Source organism: Clarias gariepinus, chromosome 17, assembly GCF_024256425.1.
Source record: "Clarias gariepinus isolate MV-2021 ecotype Netherlands chromosome 17, CGAR_prim_01v2, whole genome shotgun sequence".
NCBI classification, from domain to species: Eukaryota; Metazoa; Chordata; class Actinopteri; order Siluriformes; family Clariidae; genus Clarias; species Clarias gariepinus.
In genome coordinates, this window is record NC_071116.1 from 26440489 (window position 1) to 26458177 (window position 17689).

General features: G+C 35.8%; 2 protein-coding genes across 2 annotated transcripts; both read left to right on the plus strand.

Annotated features, from left to right (window-relative positions):
• The first annotated feature begins 371 nt into the window (after positions 1-371).
• Positions 372-7388, plus strand: LOC128545593 (prenylcysteine oxidase 1-like). The gene is made up of 7 exons (XM_053516039.1): positions 372-525; positions 894-1038; positions 1230-1436; positions 4224-4398; positions 4487-4698; positions 4863-5015; positions 5381-7388. Exons 2-7 carry the CDS (start codon positions 927-929, stop codon positions 6049-6051), a joined length of 1530 nt encoding a protein of 509 aa, XP_053372014.1. The 5' UTR covers positions 372-525; positions 894-926; the 3' UTR covers positions 6052-7388.
• Positions 7389-9309: 1921 nt separating this feature from the next.
• Positions 9310-15784, plus strand: LOC128545513 (uncharacterized). Its single transcript, XM_053515824.1, has 11 exons — positions 9310-9550; positions 11198-11251; positions 11380-11406; positions 12128-12157; positions 12560-12592; positions 12734-12793; positions 12923-12973; positions 13740-13784; positions 13888-13926; positions 14955-14987; positions 15673-15784. The coding sequence occupies exons 1-11, from the start codon at positions 9310-9312 to the stop codon at positions 15696-15698; spliced, it is 639 nt and encodes a 212-aa protein (XP_053371799.1). The 3' UTR covers positions 15699-15784.
• Positions 15785-17689: the final 1905 nt, after the last annotated feature.

Below are 17689 nucleotides of genomic sequence, written 5' to 3' on the forward strand. Positions count from 1 at the left end.
ATTTTTTCTTTGGATCTCGCTTCGTAAATCCTTATTTTCATTTGCAGGTCCCGGGTTTAACGTTTAAATATATTACTTCCGCCTTTTGCTTTCTTCTTCGTCGGCGTTTGTTTGTTTTTTTCATGCCTTTCCGCCTCCAGCTGGACTGGAATGTGACGCACATCGTTCAGTGATACTGAAAACGTATACATACTGCATAACATATACGGTTCTTATTCTATAAAGGAAAATAACCTCAGAAAAATATAAATAAAAATACAAAAATTCACGATTTAAAACGTACACTGAGCGAATCTATCTCTTGCACTGCGATTGGTTATTCAGCAGTCGGACTATGAACAGCTATCCATTTATAGTGCAGTTATTGAGAACGATCAGGCAATCATAGAGAAGAGAGGCGGGCCTTTTAAATGCAGACGCTAAAAATAAACTACACAGCTAACCTGTAAAAACGATTAATCAGTTCGTTCCTGGAAGTACCAAGTGCAAGACTATAAATATTTTTGCTTTAGAGGTAGTTATTAGGTAAGTTTAATTTGGTTAGTTATTTAGTTACTACTAGCTTGTCTGAATGCAGATGTGGGAACTTGGGAAATTTAAATTCTGCTTTAAATTTCTGCTTTAATTATATGCTTTAGTCTTTAAATGTTGGCTGAAACAGAAGAAGCAGCATTTTGGTAAAGTGCATACAATATGAAAGCAGTGTATTTGTGTGTTGTTTTCTGCAGCCACAATGTTGGTTGATCTTTGACATACAGAACTTTGATATAGTTACGATGCAAATTGTGTTGATTTTTTTTTTTTGTTCTTAGTTTTTTTCTAGAAAACATTTCTTTGAATTGTCCAGGAGTTCACGTTGTAGTAAAATAAACTGATTTGCACCTGTTTTTCAGATGTCTGAACCTGTTAAGATCTAAACCCTCATCATGTCTATAAGAACCCTGTCGTTCAAGGCTCTTCTGTTCCTCTGGCTTTGCCAGGTTGGACCCCGAGGTCTCGCCTCTGCAACTGATCGACGAGATCCACCAAAGAACATCGGTAAGCCTCCCCCCCTTGCTTGTTTGTGCAGAGTGATCCTAATCCTTCATTTTCCTGTTTCTTCTATCTCTTCAATATACTTCACACCATGAAGCCTTTAATCTTAGATCAATTAATAAACAATCAGTCCAGGTATCTTTTTTGTTCGATGTTTGTTTCCATACTTTTGTCCTTTGCTTTACTCTTTGTAGCCATCGTTGGAGCTGGAATCGGAGGAACAGCAGCAGCTTATTTTCTCAGGCAGGAGTTTGGACCCAATGTCAAGATCGATGTGTACGAAGCAGGCACTGTTGGAGGACGTCTCGCTACAGAGAACATCGATGGACAAGATTATGAAATTGGAGGCTGTATTTTACACCCGCTTAATTTGCACATGAAGCACTTTGTGGATAAATTAGGCAAGTTTGAGTTTAATTACAAACCCATTTATACACACACAGACTTTCTTTTTGGTGTTGTGCCCTTGAAAAATCCTTCACGTGGTAACAACTGACTATAAAGATTTGGTTCAAACACCGAAAACATTTGGACGTTTATTGACCGTTGAAATGACGTCCATCCGACGCGTCCAGTTATGGTTGAAAAATGAAAGTTAAACGCACATCTTTGGCGTTAACTTGGCGTGAATTCGACAACTTATCAACGTCTTTTCTAGATGTCTAATGTGCCGTCTTAATGTTTTTAAGATGTGTTGCTGCGTAATGTCAGTGTACTTATGAGCCTGCATATAAAAGTCCCTATTGTAAAATGCACATAAAAAAGTCCAAAATCATTCCTCAGACCTCAACGTCTATAAAACGTTTAATCGACGTTTACATTACAAAACATTTTTTATTAAACAAATAAGGAAAAATATATTTTTATATAAAAAAATCTATATATACATATAAATATATATAATTAAGTATTTGTGTGTATTTTTTATATATATATATATATATATATATATATGCGCATACACACACAAATACAAATAGTAACAGAGTAACAGTTTTACATCAGTTGAACATGAACAAGAACACTCGAATTATTGCTGTTAATGGCTCATTTCTTATATCCGCCACCCGCAGCTCTTCCTGGAGCATGTTTTAGATGTTCCGCCGTTGCTACCTCAGTCTCGGAGTCTGTAGCACTTGGGCTATATTTGGGCTCACTGCATCTGAAGAAAGTGAATATTAAAAAGAAAAAAAAACAGCAAAATTGTAGGTAAATGACTTGCACTTAATTTGAAAAATATCTTTATGATCCTACAACTACCTTAAAAATACATCTTGGAACAACAGTTTATCAGTTTCATTAATGAAGCATTAGAAAAAAGTAATCAACATGCATTACATTACATTTTACTACTGAATAATCTTTTGTTAAGAAAAGATGTTCTGCATTAAATGTGTGCTAGGTTAACAGCATGTCGCCTTCCCCTTCAAAACCACTGTGGTTGAGAAAGTCCCATAGCTAGGTGTGTAACTTTGTGAAAGTGAAAAGGACATTTCTGTGTCATTTAGACAATATTCCTTAGTACCAATAGGAATTACATAAATAATAAAAAATTTCATGTCATAAGATCAAAATTACTTTGAATTATGTTCAATTATAAAATTATACGTCATCAAACGTCCAAATGTTTTGTTGAGTAATAATCTTATCGCTAAAATGTTACGTTTTCATTGACTAAAACTAGACTAAAATACTTAAAGGTTCCTCTGACTAAAACTAGATTAAAATGGCCAGACTTTTAGTCGACTAAAACTTGACTGACTTAATATGATAAAAACAGGGACATTTATCCCAGGACTAAGACTAAAATAGAAAATAGCTGACAAAATTAACACTACTCTAAGGAAGGTGTAAGTTTCTTAAAGAGTGTGATTACTTGTGATGAGACATGGATTTATGACTACAAGCCTGTATTATGATCTTGCATGATGATACACGTCCACACATTTCTGCCCACACTGTCAACACGCTGCAAAAACTTCATTTTTAATTGTTAAGGCATCTCCCGTATAGTTCTGATCTCAGTTCATCTGACTTTCACCTGTTTGGTTCCCTGAAAGCAGCTCTACGAGGGTGAAGGTTTACTTTACCTACTGATGAAGAAGTGATGTCAGCGGTGCATTCATGGCTAAAACATTTTTAATAACGGAATACAGGAGCTTGTTATCAGATGGGAAACTAAAATTAATTATACAGCTAGAATGCAAAAAAAATAAATTTTGAAATTTTGTACGCAGAAACAAAGCCCTGGCTCTGTAAATGGTAAAAATTAAAAAAGATGCAGATTATTTCAAACAATACTACAGGAATACAATTCCATCTGATCAGCAACAGGGGGTGTTTGCACTTTATGATGTTTCAAAGAATGGTATTCGGCAAACATCCATAGTTTTGCGGTGGCCCTTTTAAAGGAAGGATTCGAAAGAATCTTTCTCCACTCTTGCTGACTCCTCTTTTAATACTGCAAACGGCAGAATTGAATTTGGAATTGAAACAAACATGTTTACGGTCTGATAGCTTCCTTCCTGTTTGTTATACCGTGGCGGTACTTGCACCTTCATGTTTATGGACGTTGTCTGGTTTTGGAAAACTTTTTGGCACTGGTGAATCCATTTGTCAGTCTGTCTGTCTGTCTGTCAGATTGTCATTAGTCAGACATGTCAAAACAAGTGATTAAATGTTTGTAGGATTTATATGGAGTTATAATTTTAAGCAGCGAAAGTAACTGACTAGATTTTGGTCTCGATCTATACAGGTCAAGGACACAGCAAGGTCATGAAATAGCTTATGAATAGGTTATAGGTTAGGTTATGAAATTGTCTGAAATAGCTTTGCATCTTCCTTTATGTTGAGGACGTAGCTGTCCCTGTTGGTGTTGAGTTGGTTTTTCAGCGTTTAGCCACAGAAATGTCCAGCTTGTTTCCCAAACTGCCGCATGTTTATCAGAAAGTACTGCAACTTGCACATTACAGTGACGCCTGCTGGTTTTTGTATCAAATATGTACAGATATTCAAAGATTTCAAAGATTCTTGAAATGGAATCTTATTTACTCATTACTAATCACAAGTGTTGCTGTCAAGATGTTTTATTCAAGTATCTGAAATACATAATTTCAGTAACTGGTTATGGAACACACCATCTCTTCTTTTTTGTTAATGATTGTAAAGTTTTTTTGGTCTTCTGCCAGGTCTGTCAGCTCGTGCTGATGTTCCTTCCAAGACAGCAATCTTTGATGGGAAGGAGATAATATACGAGGAGAGTGACTGGTTTATCGTGAACTTCCTGCGCATGCTGTGGAACTACGGCTTCAACTCGCTTCGCATGAAAATGTGGGTGGAGGGGATTCTGGACAAGTTCATGAGGTGAAGCATTCTCATCCACAGTATGACATAATGCTGCCAGTGTTCCTTTAGGACTTTGTCTTCCTAAACTGTTCTCTTCATACAACAGGATTTATCAGTACCAGCAGTTCAGCTACTCCTTCACGAGTGTTGAGCGATTGCTTCATGCCATGGGCGGTGACGAGTTTCTCGGTCTGCTTAACCAGACTTTAGAAGAGGCCATGCTCGCTCACGGCTTCTCTCAGACCTTCATTAATGAAATCGTCACGCCAATATCGAGTTTTAATTACGGTCAGAGTGTTCGCCTGCATGCCTTTGTCGGTATGTCTGCGCAAACCTCAACATTTTTACATGTACAGTATGTTTCAGCATTAGACGAGAACCCTTAAAGCTAAACACAGAGTTAATTATTATGTATAACTTCATAATATGAGTTGAGAAGAACAAATATATACGCAATAATATCCCAGAGTTCTCCTGTGCAGGTTCCTTTTCACTGGCGGGGGCTGACTCAGACCTGTGGGCTGTGGATGGAGGTAATAAGAGAGTCTGTTCCGGGCTTCTGTATCACAGCAAAGCAAACCTCATTCAGGCACGTGTGACCAACATCGCTCTCAAAACAAGGCCCCATAAAAGCGGTACAGATTTATTTAGTTTTTTTATCAGATAAGAAAAAATCCATGTTTAATACAGGTGACCGGTGACTGAACGAGCTTTAGATGTGAATAACTGGTGTAAAATATATTGACATATTTTAGTCATAGTAGGAAAACATTTGTCATCCTGAGCTTCATTGATTTCGATAATTGATTTTATCACAAGTACCAAAAATGTAAGCTGTTAATGATCCTCTGCAAAAGCATATCATATTTCCTTTAAATTAAATATGTTCTTACATTCATCTTGAGGGCGTACAAACTATTGCAAACAACTCTATATTCAGATATACTGTAAATCACCCTGACTTTGTCCCCGCTTGTCCTTTTTTTGTGTCAACAATCAGGCACCATCTCAACCTTTTACGAGGTGAACTACGATGCGGATTCTGGCCCCGCCCACTCCCTTTATGACATTGTGGTTTTGGCCACACCCCTCCACCAGGGTTTGACCGATATCAGTTTCTCTGGTTTCTCTCCTTCCCTGCCTTCAAACTTTGCTGGAAGCTACCACCAGACTGTAAGCACGCTAGTCCACGGGCGTCTCAACGTCTCCCACCTGGACACCAGACGGAAACCGAGCGAGTTTCTCATCTCTGACGTTTTCACAACAGATGATGAGAAATTGGGCTTTGCCAGTTTGAGCTCCTTGGATCCTGTCCACATCACTCCAGGTTACTCGCGACCTCCGGGCAGCCAGAAAACCGTCTGGAAGGTTTTTTCTTCTAAGCCCCTGACCGAGGAACAGCTGAAGACGCTCTTCGTTTCACGAGAGAGTGTGGTGGAGAAGCGCTGGCTGGCGTATCCATCATACAGAGCGCCAGAGCGTCGCGCCCCACCTTTCATCTTCCATCAGAACCTCTACTACCTCAGCCCTATCGAGTGGGCCGCATCAGCGATGGAGATGAGCGCCATTTCAGCACGAAACATAGCACTGCTCGCCAACCACCGCTGGCACGGACACACATCGAAGGTGGATCAGGAGGATCTTCATGCTCGCCTCCGGGGGGAGCTGTAGAGGAGCGAGAGATGCATTTACTAATAACAATCAGGAAATCAACAATGCACTGGCTGTTTGAGTGAACTGCTCATGTGGTGTTTTTAATTTTAGTACAAAGATCATACGAATAATTTTTATGGCAGCTCACATTTTCATTCTAATTTTAGTTGTTTCTTACAACATTGTCAGGTGAATTTGGAAGTTGTCTACATGAATTGAGGACAACTTTTAGGTGCCTTCCTATTACAAGAGAAGTGTTTTAAAGAGAAGAGCTGTTAAGTGCTTGAACTTGTATTCCACTGGTTCCGTAAAAATTCTTTCAATTGCTCTGGTTTGGTAAAGATAATTATCTTACCAGATGTTACCCAGCAGGATCATTTTGGTTCTGAATTACTGAAAGGATGTGAAAGAATTTTTTTTTTTTTGGTTGTTTTTATTTCAGACCCAATATTTATTTATTTTTTAATAATCAAATACTCCCTTTTTATGTTGATTGATATAAAACACGTCCCTGTAGAGGTGGTATAATTCATTTAAAGAAAAGAAGTGCCACTTTGCTTACTGTTGATGCTGCGAGCAACCACTGTTGATTTGACGTCACCTGCTGAGCTTACAGTTCAGGAGGCTATCCAGAGTTCACTTTTCTTAATTTTGTCGTGTGTCATGAGTTCAGTCTCAGTCGAATGCAGCATAATACAGAATACCAGACTGAGCATTTTCCTTCTTTTTCTGAAGTCTGTACATTATCACTTTATAAAAGTTAGTATGTTGTTAAGCAGCACTGCGAGTGATTTATTTTCATGTAAAAAAAATTTTAAAAAGCATGTAAACTTCAGAATAGTGTATAAGCATTAAAACCATTCATTTTCCAGTTCATCTAAATTAACTTTACCTTTAAACCTAAAAAACTAAGTCAGGGTTTAACACAATTAAATAGATTCAGTTTTAACTACTACATCAGCTAGTGGTCAAATGACACTTTAATCTTCTTAATGTATTTTTCAAAAATTTTCCTGTTAGCTATTCACTGATCCAGTACATCACCTATGCTAGAATAAACTGCAGTACTGATGAACATCTGTTTTTAATACATTTATTAATATAAGTATGTTGTAAGTATACTTTCGGAGATCTACCAGGTGTTGCATTCTTGAACCTGATTGGTTAGAAATGGTTTGGTTGATTTTTCATTTCTATAACATCTCTATTTCCCTTTGAAGGCAAATTACCCTCTTGTAATGTTTCTATAGTGGTAGCTAATGTAAAATTAATGACTTGAGCAATAACAGGAACTACCTTGCTTGTGTGGAGGTCCACAAAAAGTGTCATTGTCATTAAAAGTATTATACCACGCAGTTTTTTATATATATGTGTGTGTGTGTGTGTGTGTGTGTACTGTATAATAGACGGGATTGCATGCAAAATCGAGCTGCTTTTCTCCGAGTGTATTGCAGAGAGAAAGTTTAGCATGACCCCTGACTTGGAGTGTTGGTTTTTATAATAAAGGAAAACAAGACTTTAGACTAAACTAAATGTTAAAATCATGTGAGATTCCTTGTAAAAATTTCCAATCATACTGGAACGTTTTGCAAATTTCTAAAACGATATTCGGAATATTTTTCTATTATATAATGCAATAACAGATACTAACTAAAAATTTCATTTAATGGTCCATGTGTCCATTTGTTTTTTACTGAACTGAACTAAGGCACCTAAAATGTGTTTCTTTTTTATAATACACTTCATCAGAAAAGGTTTGATGTTTAAAATGTTTGCGCACAATAAAACATTAACAGCAGTTGATGGTGTATAAGAGATTGTTTTTGTTTAGAAATCTACAGTTAAACCCGTATGTACATTTAAATGGCCTGGCCAGTTTGTTACACTGCACTGTTGCACAACTTGTAGATAGGGCTGGGACTCACCAGGGACCAGCCGATACAATATTATCAGGATACCTAGTTGCTAGGTTGATTTGTATTGAGATTCTGCAAGTATCACAATTTTATACATTTCAGTTCAACATAATTTTTCTGATTTTAAAATTTGAAACCTTAACACAGTTGAAAAATGTTGTCATAACTTCTAAGCTATAAAACTTTAAAGCTTCAGCAAACAAACAACAACATTTATTTTTAAGCCTAGTTCGTTCCATTTGTTAGTTTTCCCTTCCAAAAATAACTTAAAAAATAGGAGTGTAAATGTCAAAAATATAAATTTTACAGAATAGTTATGAAATAATAGTTTACATAATTATTTCTAAACAAACTTGGCAAAAAATTTGATAATTAAGAAACAGAATTAATTCTAATGCCTCAGTGTGTGAACAGTTTAGAGTTTATCACCTGCAGAATTATAGAAATATGGTGATGTTTTACCACCACGAATGCGAACATGCTATATTTGAATAAAAAATTAACTAAAAAAAATGAGTTATAGAGGGATTCATGAATTGCCACACAAAAGAATGTTTAACAATATATAGCAACCAATCCCCCCCCCCCCCCCCCCCCCCCATCTATATTTGTTGTTCACTAATATGGTGCATTAGGAGGAGGCGTGAAAGTGGAACACTGAGGAATGGAAAAATGTATTATCTGAGAAATATCAGCTGGAATATTAGCACACACTTTGGAGGAACTTTCTTTGAGGCCTATGTTAACTTTGTTTATTGTTTATTATAGTCAAATTGATTTTAGTACATATAGTATGATTTCCAAAAGATTTATACAGTAAAAAGAAATAATAAGTTCGTAGTAGTTTTTCATAACATAGTTTTTCACATATTTTAAACCAAGTATCAACCCAATATTTAAAACTATTTTTCTAAACTTATTGTACTGTGTATCAGAATATTTATTTTATATTATCTTACATATGGTCTGCACTGCTTTAATATTTTCTAATTATACAATAAGGGTGCTAATATTTTAAAAATATTTAAAGTCACCCCTGCCAAAATAATTTAATATTTAAATATAAATTAAATTAGCTTTAATGGGCTTTTATTCTGTATCAGAAATTTTTACATAAGCATGATAAATGTTTCCACTTCAGCTTCAATGACATCAGCATTGTGTTAACTGAAACAGAGCTTGTTATCTCCATCCTCTTAACCCCTCATCAATATTAATCGCTTAAGAGTGTTCAGTCATTCACTACAGAAAGGAAAAGACCTAGCCCTTTGGCACTGTGTCTTCCAAAACATCCCTCTCTCCGTCCCTCTTTGGATACCAGTCTCCGGCCTGCACCACTGCGAGACATCTGACCAGGACAATGCTGCTCGTTCAGTGCTGTGATAATGCCGCTTTGTGCTTGTGGCAGGTAGAGCAGGACGTGCCGTCTGTTCACACCGAGCATGTGATGCCCAGGGGTACTATAATAACCCTGACTGAGCGATACAGAGATCTAACAACAACAGAAATCATCATTATCCTTCATCCTGATCTGATCCTCCCCAAGATGAGAGCCGCTGTTCCTGTCCTGCTCTTAGTGGCACTCGCCGGGTGTCAGCATGGTAAGAAATTATACCGGCTCACTGATTTACAGCTATTTGGGTCTCTTAATAAATGATTAATGAGCTTTGATGATGGTAAGGTATAGAAAGATTAAGTTTCAGGTTTTATATAAGCATCTATGTACAAAGACACGTGTAAAAAGTAACTTGTGAAAAAAAAAAGTTAGCACAGACAAGATTCAAATTATGAATTAATTTTCCGCCAGTAAAACATAGTTTGATTCCTTGTATATCACAGCAATACTTTAGTGATTACAACTGTTTATAAGGAATGATGTACTTATTATTTTTATGCTGTGCAATAGAGAAAAGGCACCGTTATTCCCATTTCATGTTATAGCAGCTCTAAACAATCATTCCCTCATCAGCTCACTCTCTCTCTCTCTCTCTCTCTCTCTTTCTCCCTTGTATCTCTGATTGTTACATAGTATTGACACTGGAGAATCCTTTCATAAACGTTAAACATCTCCTGGGAAAAGAAATGCTTTTACACATCAGCTAAAGCCAATTTTAATCCATTTATGTGAAGCATCTTTGATGCTTTGATTCCTTAGAAGTTCATGTTTGCTGTTTGCTTCATCTTTTTAGCCATAAGGTTCAGATTAAACATAACTCTAGCCTTCGAAAAGAATAAGTTTTCCATGGTTGTAATTGACATTAAAGAAATAGTGGTTTCAAACAGGCAGAACAGAACTTCAGGACAAACTAAGTCTACGTGCTGTACACATATAAAGAATATGCTTACAAAATAACACTGTACAAATTGCAAACACATAATGCTTTTAAATATTACATTATTTAAAAAAGCCACTTCCACCCTGTCCTGTCTTGTGCCCTACGAATTCTGGGATAGGCTCCAGGCCCCCTGTGACCCTGTGTACAGAATAAAGTAGTATAGGCGATGACTGACTGACTGACTGACTGACTTTATATATAGCATTATATACGTATATAAACATGTATATGTATATAAAGCTGTGCCTTTGTAAGCCTGCACTATTCTCAAAGCCACCATTAGAGAAAAAACATTAGCAATTTCTGACCAATCAGATTTGAGAATTTTGCGAAATCTGGTGTAAATGTTATAAATTTTCCTTGCCACTGTCGCCGTCACCCTTGGCTTGCTCATCAGAGAAATTTCATTCATTCATCTCGTTATCATCTAGACACATTTTTCTCACACACACACAATTTATTATTATTATTAATATTTTATTATTAGTATTATTATTATTATTATTTTTTATTTTTTTTTTAATTTCTTTCATCTTTGTGAAGCTGCTTTGAGACAATGACCATTGTTAAAAGCGCTATATAAATAAAATTGAAATTGAAATTAAATGAAACACTATTACTGACACATCACTCAAAATCATTTCTACAACAAATTTACCAATAAATTATCTTACTCACTCACTCACTCACTGTCTAATATTTTATATACAGGGTCAAGGGAGGCCTGTGCAAAACCTTTGAGCCACCACTCATTTCTTCATATTAAATTAAATGAAATAATGTAAATTAAATTAAAGAAATAGGAACACATTTTTATTGACAGGCTGCAAAGTGCCTAAAATACAATTTATTTATTTTTATTTTTACATGTATAAAACTATGTTTTTATGATGATGAACTGTGTTTTTGCAGTCTTTTCTGCATCTCTGGAAGTTGCTGTGAGTGAGGAAGTGTTCGATGAAAGAGGTAATAATGCTTCTACATAAAACCACTTCACTCTTTTTATTGCTACAATTTCAAGTCTAATAAGAAAGCATTATTCATGAATCTATTCTCTCTCTCTCTTTGTTTTTTTTTGTTTTTTTTTGTATCAGTGGAGATTAGTGATCTCCAGAAATCAGGTATGTCATGATAGTGAATGTCTTTTATGCGTTTTTTTACGTATTAACGTAAATGTGAAAATGTGCTAGTTACATGACGTCCTAGTTACAAACTTATGGTTTATTGCAAATTATATTAAACATAAGAAAATTATTAATTCTATTAATTGGTCTATCTGATGACTCAAGATTCATATTTCTATCTAATTTTATTTTTAAGATATGATTGGACATTATCAGGGAAGGACCCTGATTTATGCTCGTCACTGTATATTATTTCATCCTTACTTTCTCCTGATGGTGTGTAAACATTTATTTCTATGTGCACAGGTGTCACTTTAGTGTAATGTCACTTTGTCTTTATAAGTCACACTAATCATTTTTTATTGCTAAGGACTTGTAATCTTACTAAAAACTAGAACTATCCTTGAGCAAGTTAATTTCCTAAATATATACACCACAGATATTTCCACGCGTTTTCTTTTGAGTTTGAAGCACTTTGGCTAGAAAAGAAGATTATCGCTTTCAGCAACACAAGTTATACAGCATCTCAATGTTCATTAGGAACTTGAAAAAGTTTTCATACTTTAAAACCTGTAAGAAAGTACAAACAGTAATTTTTTTGTGCTATTGAATCAAATAAAAAAATCACAATGCCTAAAAATCTACTTAAAAAAAAAACACTTTGACTTGAATTTTATGCCTCTGGAACATTTGAACTTTATGATCCTTTTTATATCAGATGGAACTCAATCTGAAGCAGAATCAGAAGGTAATCACTGAGTTATACATTTATATATACAGTAATTGCTTAAACACTGTTAAAAGTTAGATATAAAACTTTTGTGACTGTGCTGTTATAAGAAAATAATAAATGATAGTGATGTTATGAAGCCACAGCAATTTACAATTAAAGAACAACACATAAGTTTTGTTTTCTTGTCCAGTTACAGTACATGTACATGTGGCAGCACGGTGGCTTGGTGGGAAGCACTAGCGCCTCGCATCTGATTAATACTGTTACAGCCAGCACTTTTGTCAGGACTTTTGACACAGAGAATTAATCAATACCTTTTGACCAATTGGCATCGATTGTTTTGCAGTGGAATAAGAAGTTGTATAATGCTTTTTCAAGGATATTCGCTTATTTAAATATTTCTTCAATGTCTTGCAGAGGGAAGAATGGAACATAACAACTGCTTTGGGAGTGAGTTATCTATTAATGTCTAAGAAACAATCTAAGACAAAAAGCCAGAGCATTATTGCTATTTAATTGATAGTAAGATAAAAGATAGAAAGGTGCTATGCATTATACTAATATGGTGTGTGAAATATGTTTTTCCTGCAGAGGCTGTGAGAGATCAGCCTGAGCTGAAGTTTAACCCGACTGCATCCTCAGTCAGTGAAGGTGAGACAGTGTGAACTATAAACTCCTTCACAGTCACCACATGAGCTTCAACATAGAGATATGATTTTAAATCTGACATTCCATGAACAGTATTTCAATAATCACCACTGCTTCGTTTATTTGGTACAGAAATGACACAAGAACCTGAGACTCAGAGTGCAAAAGGGGAGAAGCCTGAAGGTAAAACAACGTCTTTTCCGTATGTGTCAGACATTTTTGCAGACAACCCCCTAAAACCGCTTTACATCCTTTGCTGATGCTAACTCTAGTTATAATGTTTATTCTACAGTAGTTGAGCCATCATAAATTTTGGGGCGGAGCTTGGTGTACTTGGTGTACTAATCAATAAAATTATCTTTCGTATCACCCATTTTAAAACTAGATTCCTATTTTATTTAACCTAATGCACCTTTAGCCACATGGATATATTGTGCTATGGTGTTTCAACATGTTTCGATAAAAACAAAAAAACTGTTTTAAATATTCTTAGTCCTTTAGATTCAATGGGATTTAACCTCTATCATTGTTTTGTAAAACAATGCAAAGGCACCGCAAACCTTCCTGTGTTGAACCTCTGACCTACTGAATCTCATCTCAGATTGATTACATACGGTTAAACGGGTAAAAAAAAAAATTAAGTCCAAGAGAAGCACTCCGTACCCTCCTAGTATTCAGCAGTTGAAGTTTTCAGATTTACAGTAAGCCTGACTGTATCAGTGTCTTAAAAATTACCCGTTGTCTGACTTTCAACCGATCACTTAAAGCACAAACATCAGGCATGTCTTTGCTAATTATTTAGTTTGTAAGTAGGGAGATAATTGAATACATTTTTAACTACACCTAATCAATAATATTAGTCAGAACAGGCTTTTGTCACACCCCAGTAGAGTGCTTGAAATGTGTAGTTGTGTCTGATAGCAGTGTAACCCGAGCTTCTGATTGACAGATGAATTAACTGAAGCGAGAGCAGAGGTGCGAGTGCAGACTTTGAGTAAGAGCACCGCTTCGTTTTGAATAAGTTTTTTTGTTTTTGTCTTGTGTGTACGTGATGTGAGATGTATGTTGCACACTGAAAAGTGACTTTATTTCCTCAGACCTGAGCGCTGAGCAGGAGGACAGTGACGAGACTGAAGGTGAGGAAGTGATGTGTAGTAACCACTTACATCCACCAGGTTGTACTTTAATCTAAACCTACAAAACTGATGACCGGGATTAATGTGTAGGGAATTTCTAGATACATATTATATAGCAAAATATATATATATATATATATATATTTTTTTTTCCCAATCATTACTTATATTATATCATATATATAATATGTTCCAATCATTACTAATATGAAGAAGTTATGGAAAAGGTGTGTGTTAACATTACCTTTTTAAATCTAATAATAATAATAATAATAAATATAGTTGCAAGCAATGATGACAGGCCCAAGCACTCTGTGCCATCGCCACCCCGGGGCGATGTTTTGTAACCCTCACGTGTCTCACACGCACACACACACTAGTTAGTGTGTGTGTGTGTGTGTGTGTGTTAGTCTGTGTGTGACGAAGAAATAAATGTGTTTAAATGTGTGGTGTGTGTCTGTGTGTTAACATATGTTTGTGTGTATGATTTTGTACCTGTGCGTGTGTGTGTCTGTGTAAGTGTTAGAGTGTTAACATTTGTAATGTGTGTGTATGTATGAATATAAGGCCACACAAAGTTATTAACCACATTTCATTGTAAGTTTAAGGCATTATCACGGCTGACTCGGTTTGGTGGCGATTGTATAAATTCCCTAGGAGGAGTATGTTAAAATCCATAGGGTGCGTTTTTACGGAAGTTGTTCGGCTCAATCAGCTCTTAGTTACAGTTTTGTGTGCATACGTGCAAGTATGTATGAGCTATGCAGCAAAATCTCGTGTGAGGGCCCCTAAGGGCCCCGGGCCACGTGACTCTCAGGCATCCTAAAGAAATATAAGGCATCCATAAAATAATCCTTTGTATATGATAATGCATATTATACACACAGTGTTACTACAACTATTAAATAATATTAATACGAATAATAAGAATAAGTAAGCCATGTTTTTAAACAGTTTATTCTGTTGAGGATGAATTTATGCTTAATTCCTTTTTTTTTTTTTTATAAAATTGTTAACTCTGTTTACAGAACGCTTTGACATTGAGGTGCTTAAACATGCAGGTACGTACAATATGTCTTAGATAAAGATGAGGAGATGAATACATTTCCCACACTGATTTTGACCAGTTTGTTGTGATTGCTATTAGAATTTAAATTGGGGACATTTATGGCTGTTTATCGGAATAAAATTTATTCCTGTTTCTTTGCATCTTCTCACCCTTTAAATGGCCAAAAAAAAACAAAAACATTCTGCAGTATACATTTTATTTTTGCTCAACCTTTTAGTTTAAGCTAAATATCAACCCTTAAGGATTTGCAATAAAGAAATTCTGATGGTCAGTTATTTAAACACTCATGTGTAAAAACCAAAGTGTTACACATTGTCTAAGGGTATATTTTAAGCACCCAGACTATTTGCTATTTTGACTCAGTGGTTTGGGTCGAGACTGTGGGAGAAGCTGTTTGTTGGTTTTGCTGGGCCTCTGCGTCAGACTGCAGTGCTGCTGCGAATGTGGGCCAGAAATTGAGGCCAAGAGCTCTTTCAGAGACATCACATCGCTTGTCTTGATTTATATCTCCTGCATTGTCCTGGTTTATTTTGGGACTATGTCAGTGAAAGGGGAACAGAGCTAGAGAGCGTAAAGGACAATGCGTAAAAAATCAATCATCTCATAATCATAAATTTAGTAAGCTGGATGTTTATTTATTAATTCCAAGTATTAATCATGGAATTTCTTCACAGCAGGTGAAACAGACATGGCTGTGGAATAAGCCGAGCATCGTGTTTACACCTCATAGACCTACAGAAGAAATACATGAGGAACTTATTGTACTTAATAAAGAAATTAAACACATCATTACTGTCTAACTCATTAGTAATTCATACAAAGAAATTTACTTACAATATTTATCAGTAGGAGAATCCTGTATATTTAGCTGTTTTATTATTAATGATGCTTTGGATTACCTACACATTAAAAATATATACAGTAATCACAAACATTACCAGGGAAGAAAAACTCCATAGATGTGATAACCTGGTCATTCAGTACATTCAGGTCATCAGCTGACTTAATTTTATTGTCACATAACGTTGTTGAACCTGGACCTGAGCAACTGAAGCAACTTCAGATGGCCCCTATGCGTGATGGGTGCATCGCTTCGTGCACTTACCTCCCTACCCTGACGAACCCATCGCTCTGGATGAGACTCAATCTAGACTCATAAAACCACATGATCTTTTTGCATTGCTTCAAAGTCTAATCTTTATACTCCATGGCAAACCAAAGCCTTTTTTCTGATGAGAGGGTAATTTCTAAATCCCATGATAATTAATATTAATCTCATGTGAATATTACATAAAATTTGTTTTTTTCTTATTCACACACAGCTGTTCAGTCCCAATCCTGACAATTGTGTGTACTGTATGGAAATGCTCTTACTTTCACTATTAAACATAGCTTTAATTTTTACAGATTTTTTTTTTTTTTTACTATGCAACTTCAATTAAATTATCTCTATTAATGATATTTCCCCCCACTCACAGATAGCGTTCAGCTCCATCCTTATATTTTTTTGTTAATCTGTTAAAGGGTACTTAACCACCAAAATCTTTAGTTGTTTACTATTCTTGATATTAATTTTTTTATATATATATATATATATACACACACTCAGCAAAAAAAGAAACGTCTCTTTTTCAGGACTGTGTATTTCAACAATGTTGTAAAAATCCAGAAACCTTTACAAATCTTCATTGTAAAGGGTTTAAACAATGTTTTCCCTGCATGTTCAATTAACCATAATCAATTAATTATCATGCACCTGTGGAATGGTCGTTAAGACCTTAACAGTTTACAGAAAGTAGGCATTTGAGGTCACAGTTCTAAAAACACAGGACACTAAAGAGACTTGTCTACCGACTGTGAAAAACACCCACCAGGGTCCCTGCTTATCTGCGTGAACGTGCATTAGGCATGCTGCAGGGACGCATGAGGACTGCTGATGTGGCTAGGGCAATAAATTGTCATGTTCGCACTGTGAGACGCCTAAGACGGCGCTACAGGGAGACAAGAAGGACGGCTGATCATCCCCGCGGTGGAAGACCACGTGTAATAACACCTGCACAGGATCCGTACATCCGAATATCACACCTGCGTGACAGGTACAGGATGGCCACAACAACTGCCCGAGTCACACCAGGAACACACAATCCCTCCATCAGTGCTCAGACTGTCCGCAATAGGCAGTCCATGAGGAGGAGATGCACTGCAGTACTTCAAGCAGCTGGTGGCCACACCAGATACTGACTGGTACTTTTGATTTTGAGCCTCCCTTTATTTAGGGACACATTGTGTAACATTTTTAGTTTATGTCTTATGGTGTTGACTCTTTTAGTGTTCATACACACATTTACACATTAAGTTTACTGAAAGTAAAAACAGTGGAAAGTCAGTGGACGTTTCTTTTATATATAAAAAAGAAGGAAAGGGCATCGCATATTCTAGTAGTATACTAAGGTAATATTTGTTCAGGAATAATTCATTCAAAACATGATCCATATTTTGATTTAAAAAAAAAAAAAACCTATTATATTCATAAACAAAACTCAACTCACATGACCTACACCTTGTATGTAAAAAAAAAATATATATATATATATATATATATATATATATATAAAAATTAAACATAGGTTTTGTTATAAAATATGACATTGTATGTGAAGAGCCAAACCTAATAGATAAAGGCTGCTATGAATC

What these genes read in the sequence shown, in the direction of transcription:
- LOC128545513 (XM_053515824.1), top strand. Translation starts at nt 9,310, where the DNA reads ATGCTGCTCGTTCAGTGCTGTGATAATGCCGCTTTGTGCTTGTGGCAG. An exon ending in TAGTGATCTCCAGAAATCAG is followed by an intron (nt 11,407 to 12,127) that starts GTATGTCATGAT and finishes TTTTTATATCAG; the next exon opens with ATGGAACTCAATCTGAAGCA. An exon ending in GGACAGTGACGAGACTGAAG is followed by an intron (nt 13,927 to 14,954) that starts GTGAGGAAGTGA and finishes CTCTGTTTACAG; the next exon opens with AACGCTTTGACATTGAGGTG.
- LOC128545593 (XM_053516039.1), top strand. Translation starts at nt 927, where the DNA reads ATGTCTATAAGAACCCTGTCGTTCAAGGCTCTTCTGTTCCTCTGGCTT. An exon ending in AGATCCACCAAAGAACATCG is followed by an intron (nt 1,039 to 1,229) that starts GTAAGCCTCCCC and finishes TACTCTTTGTAG; the next exon opens with CCATCGTTGGAGCTGGAATC. An exon ending in GCACTTTGTGGATAAATTAG is followed by an intron (nt 1,437 to 4,223) that starts GCAAGTTTGAGT and finishes GTCTTCTGCCAG; the next exon opens with GTCTGTCAGCTCGTGCTGAT.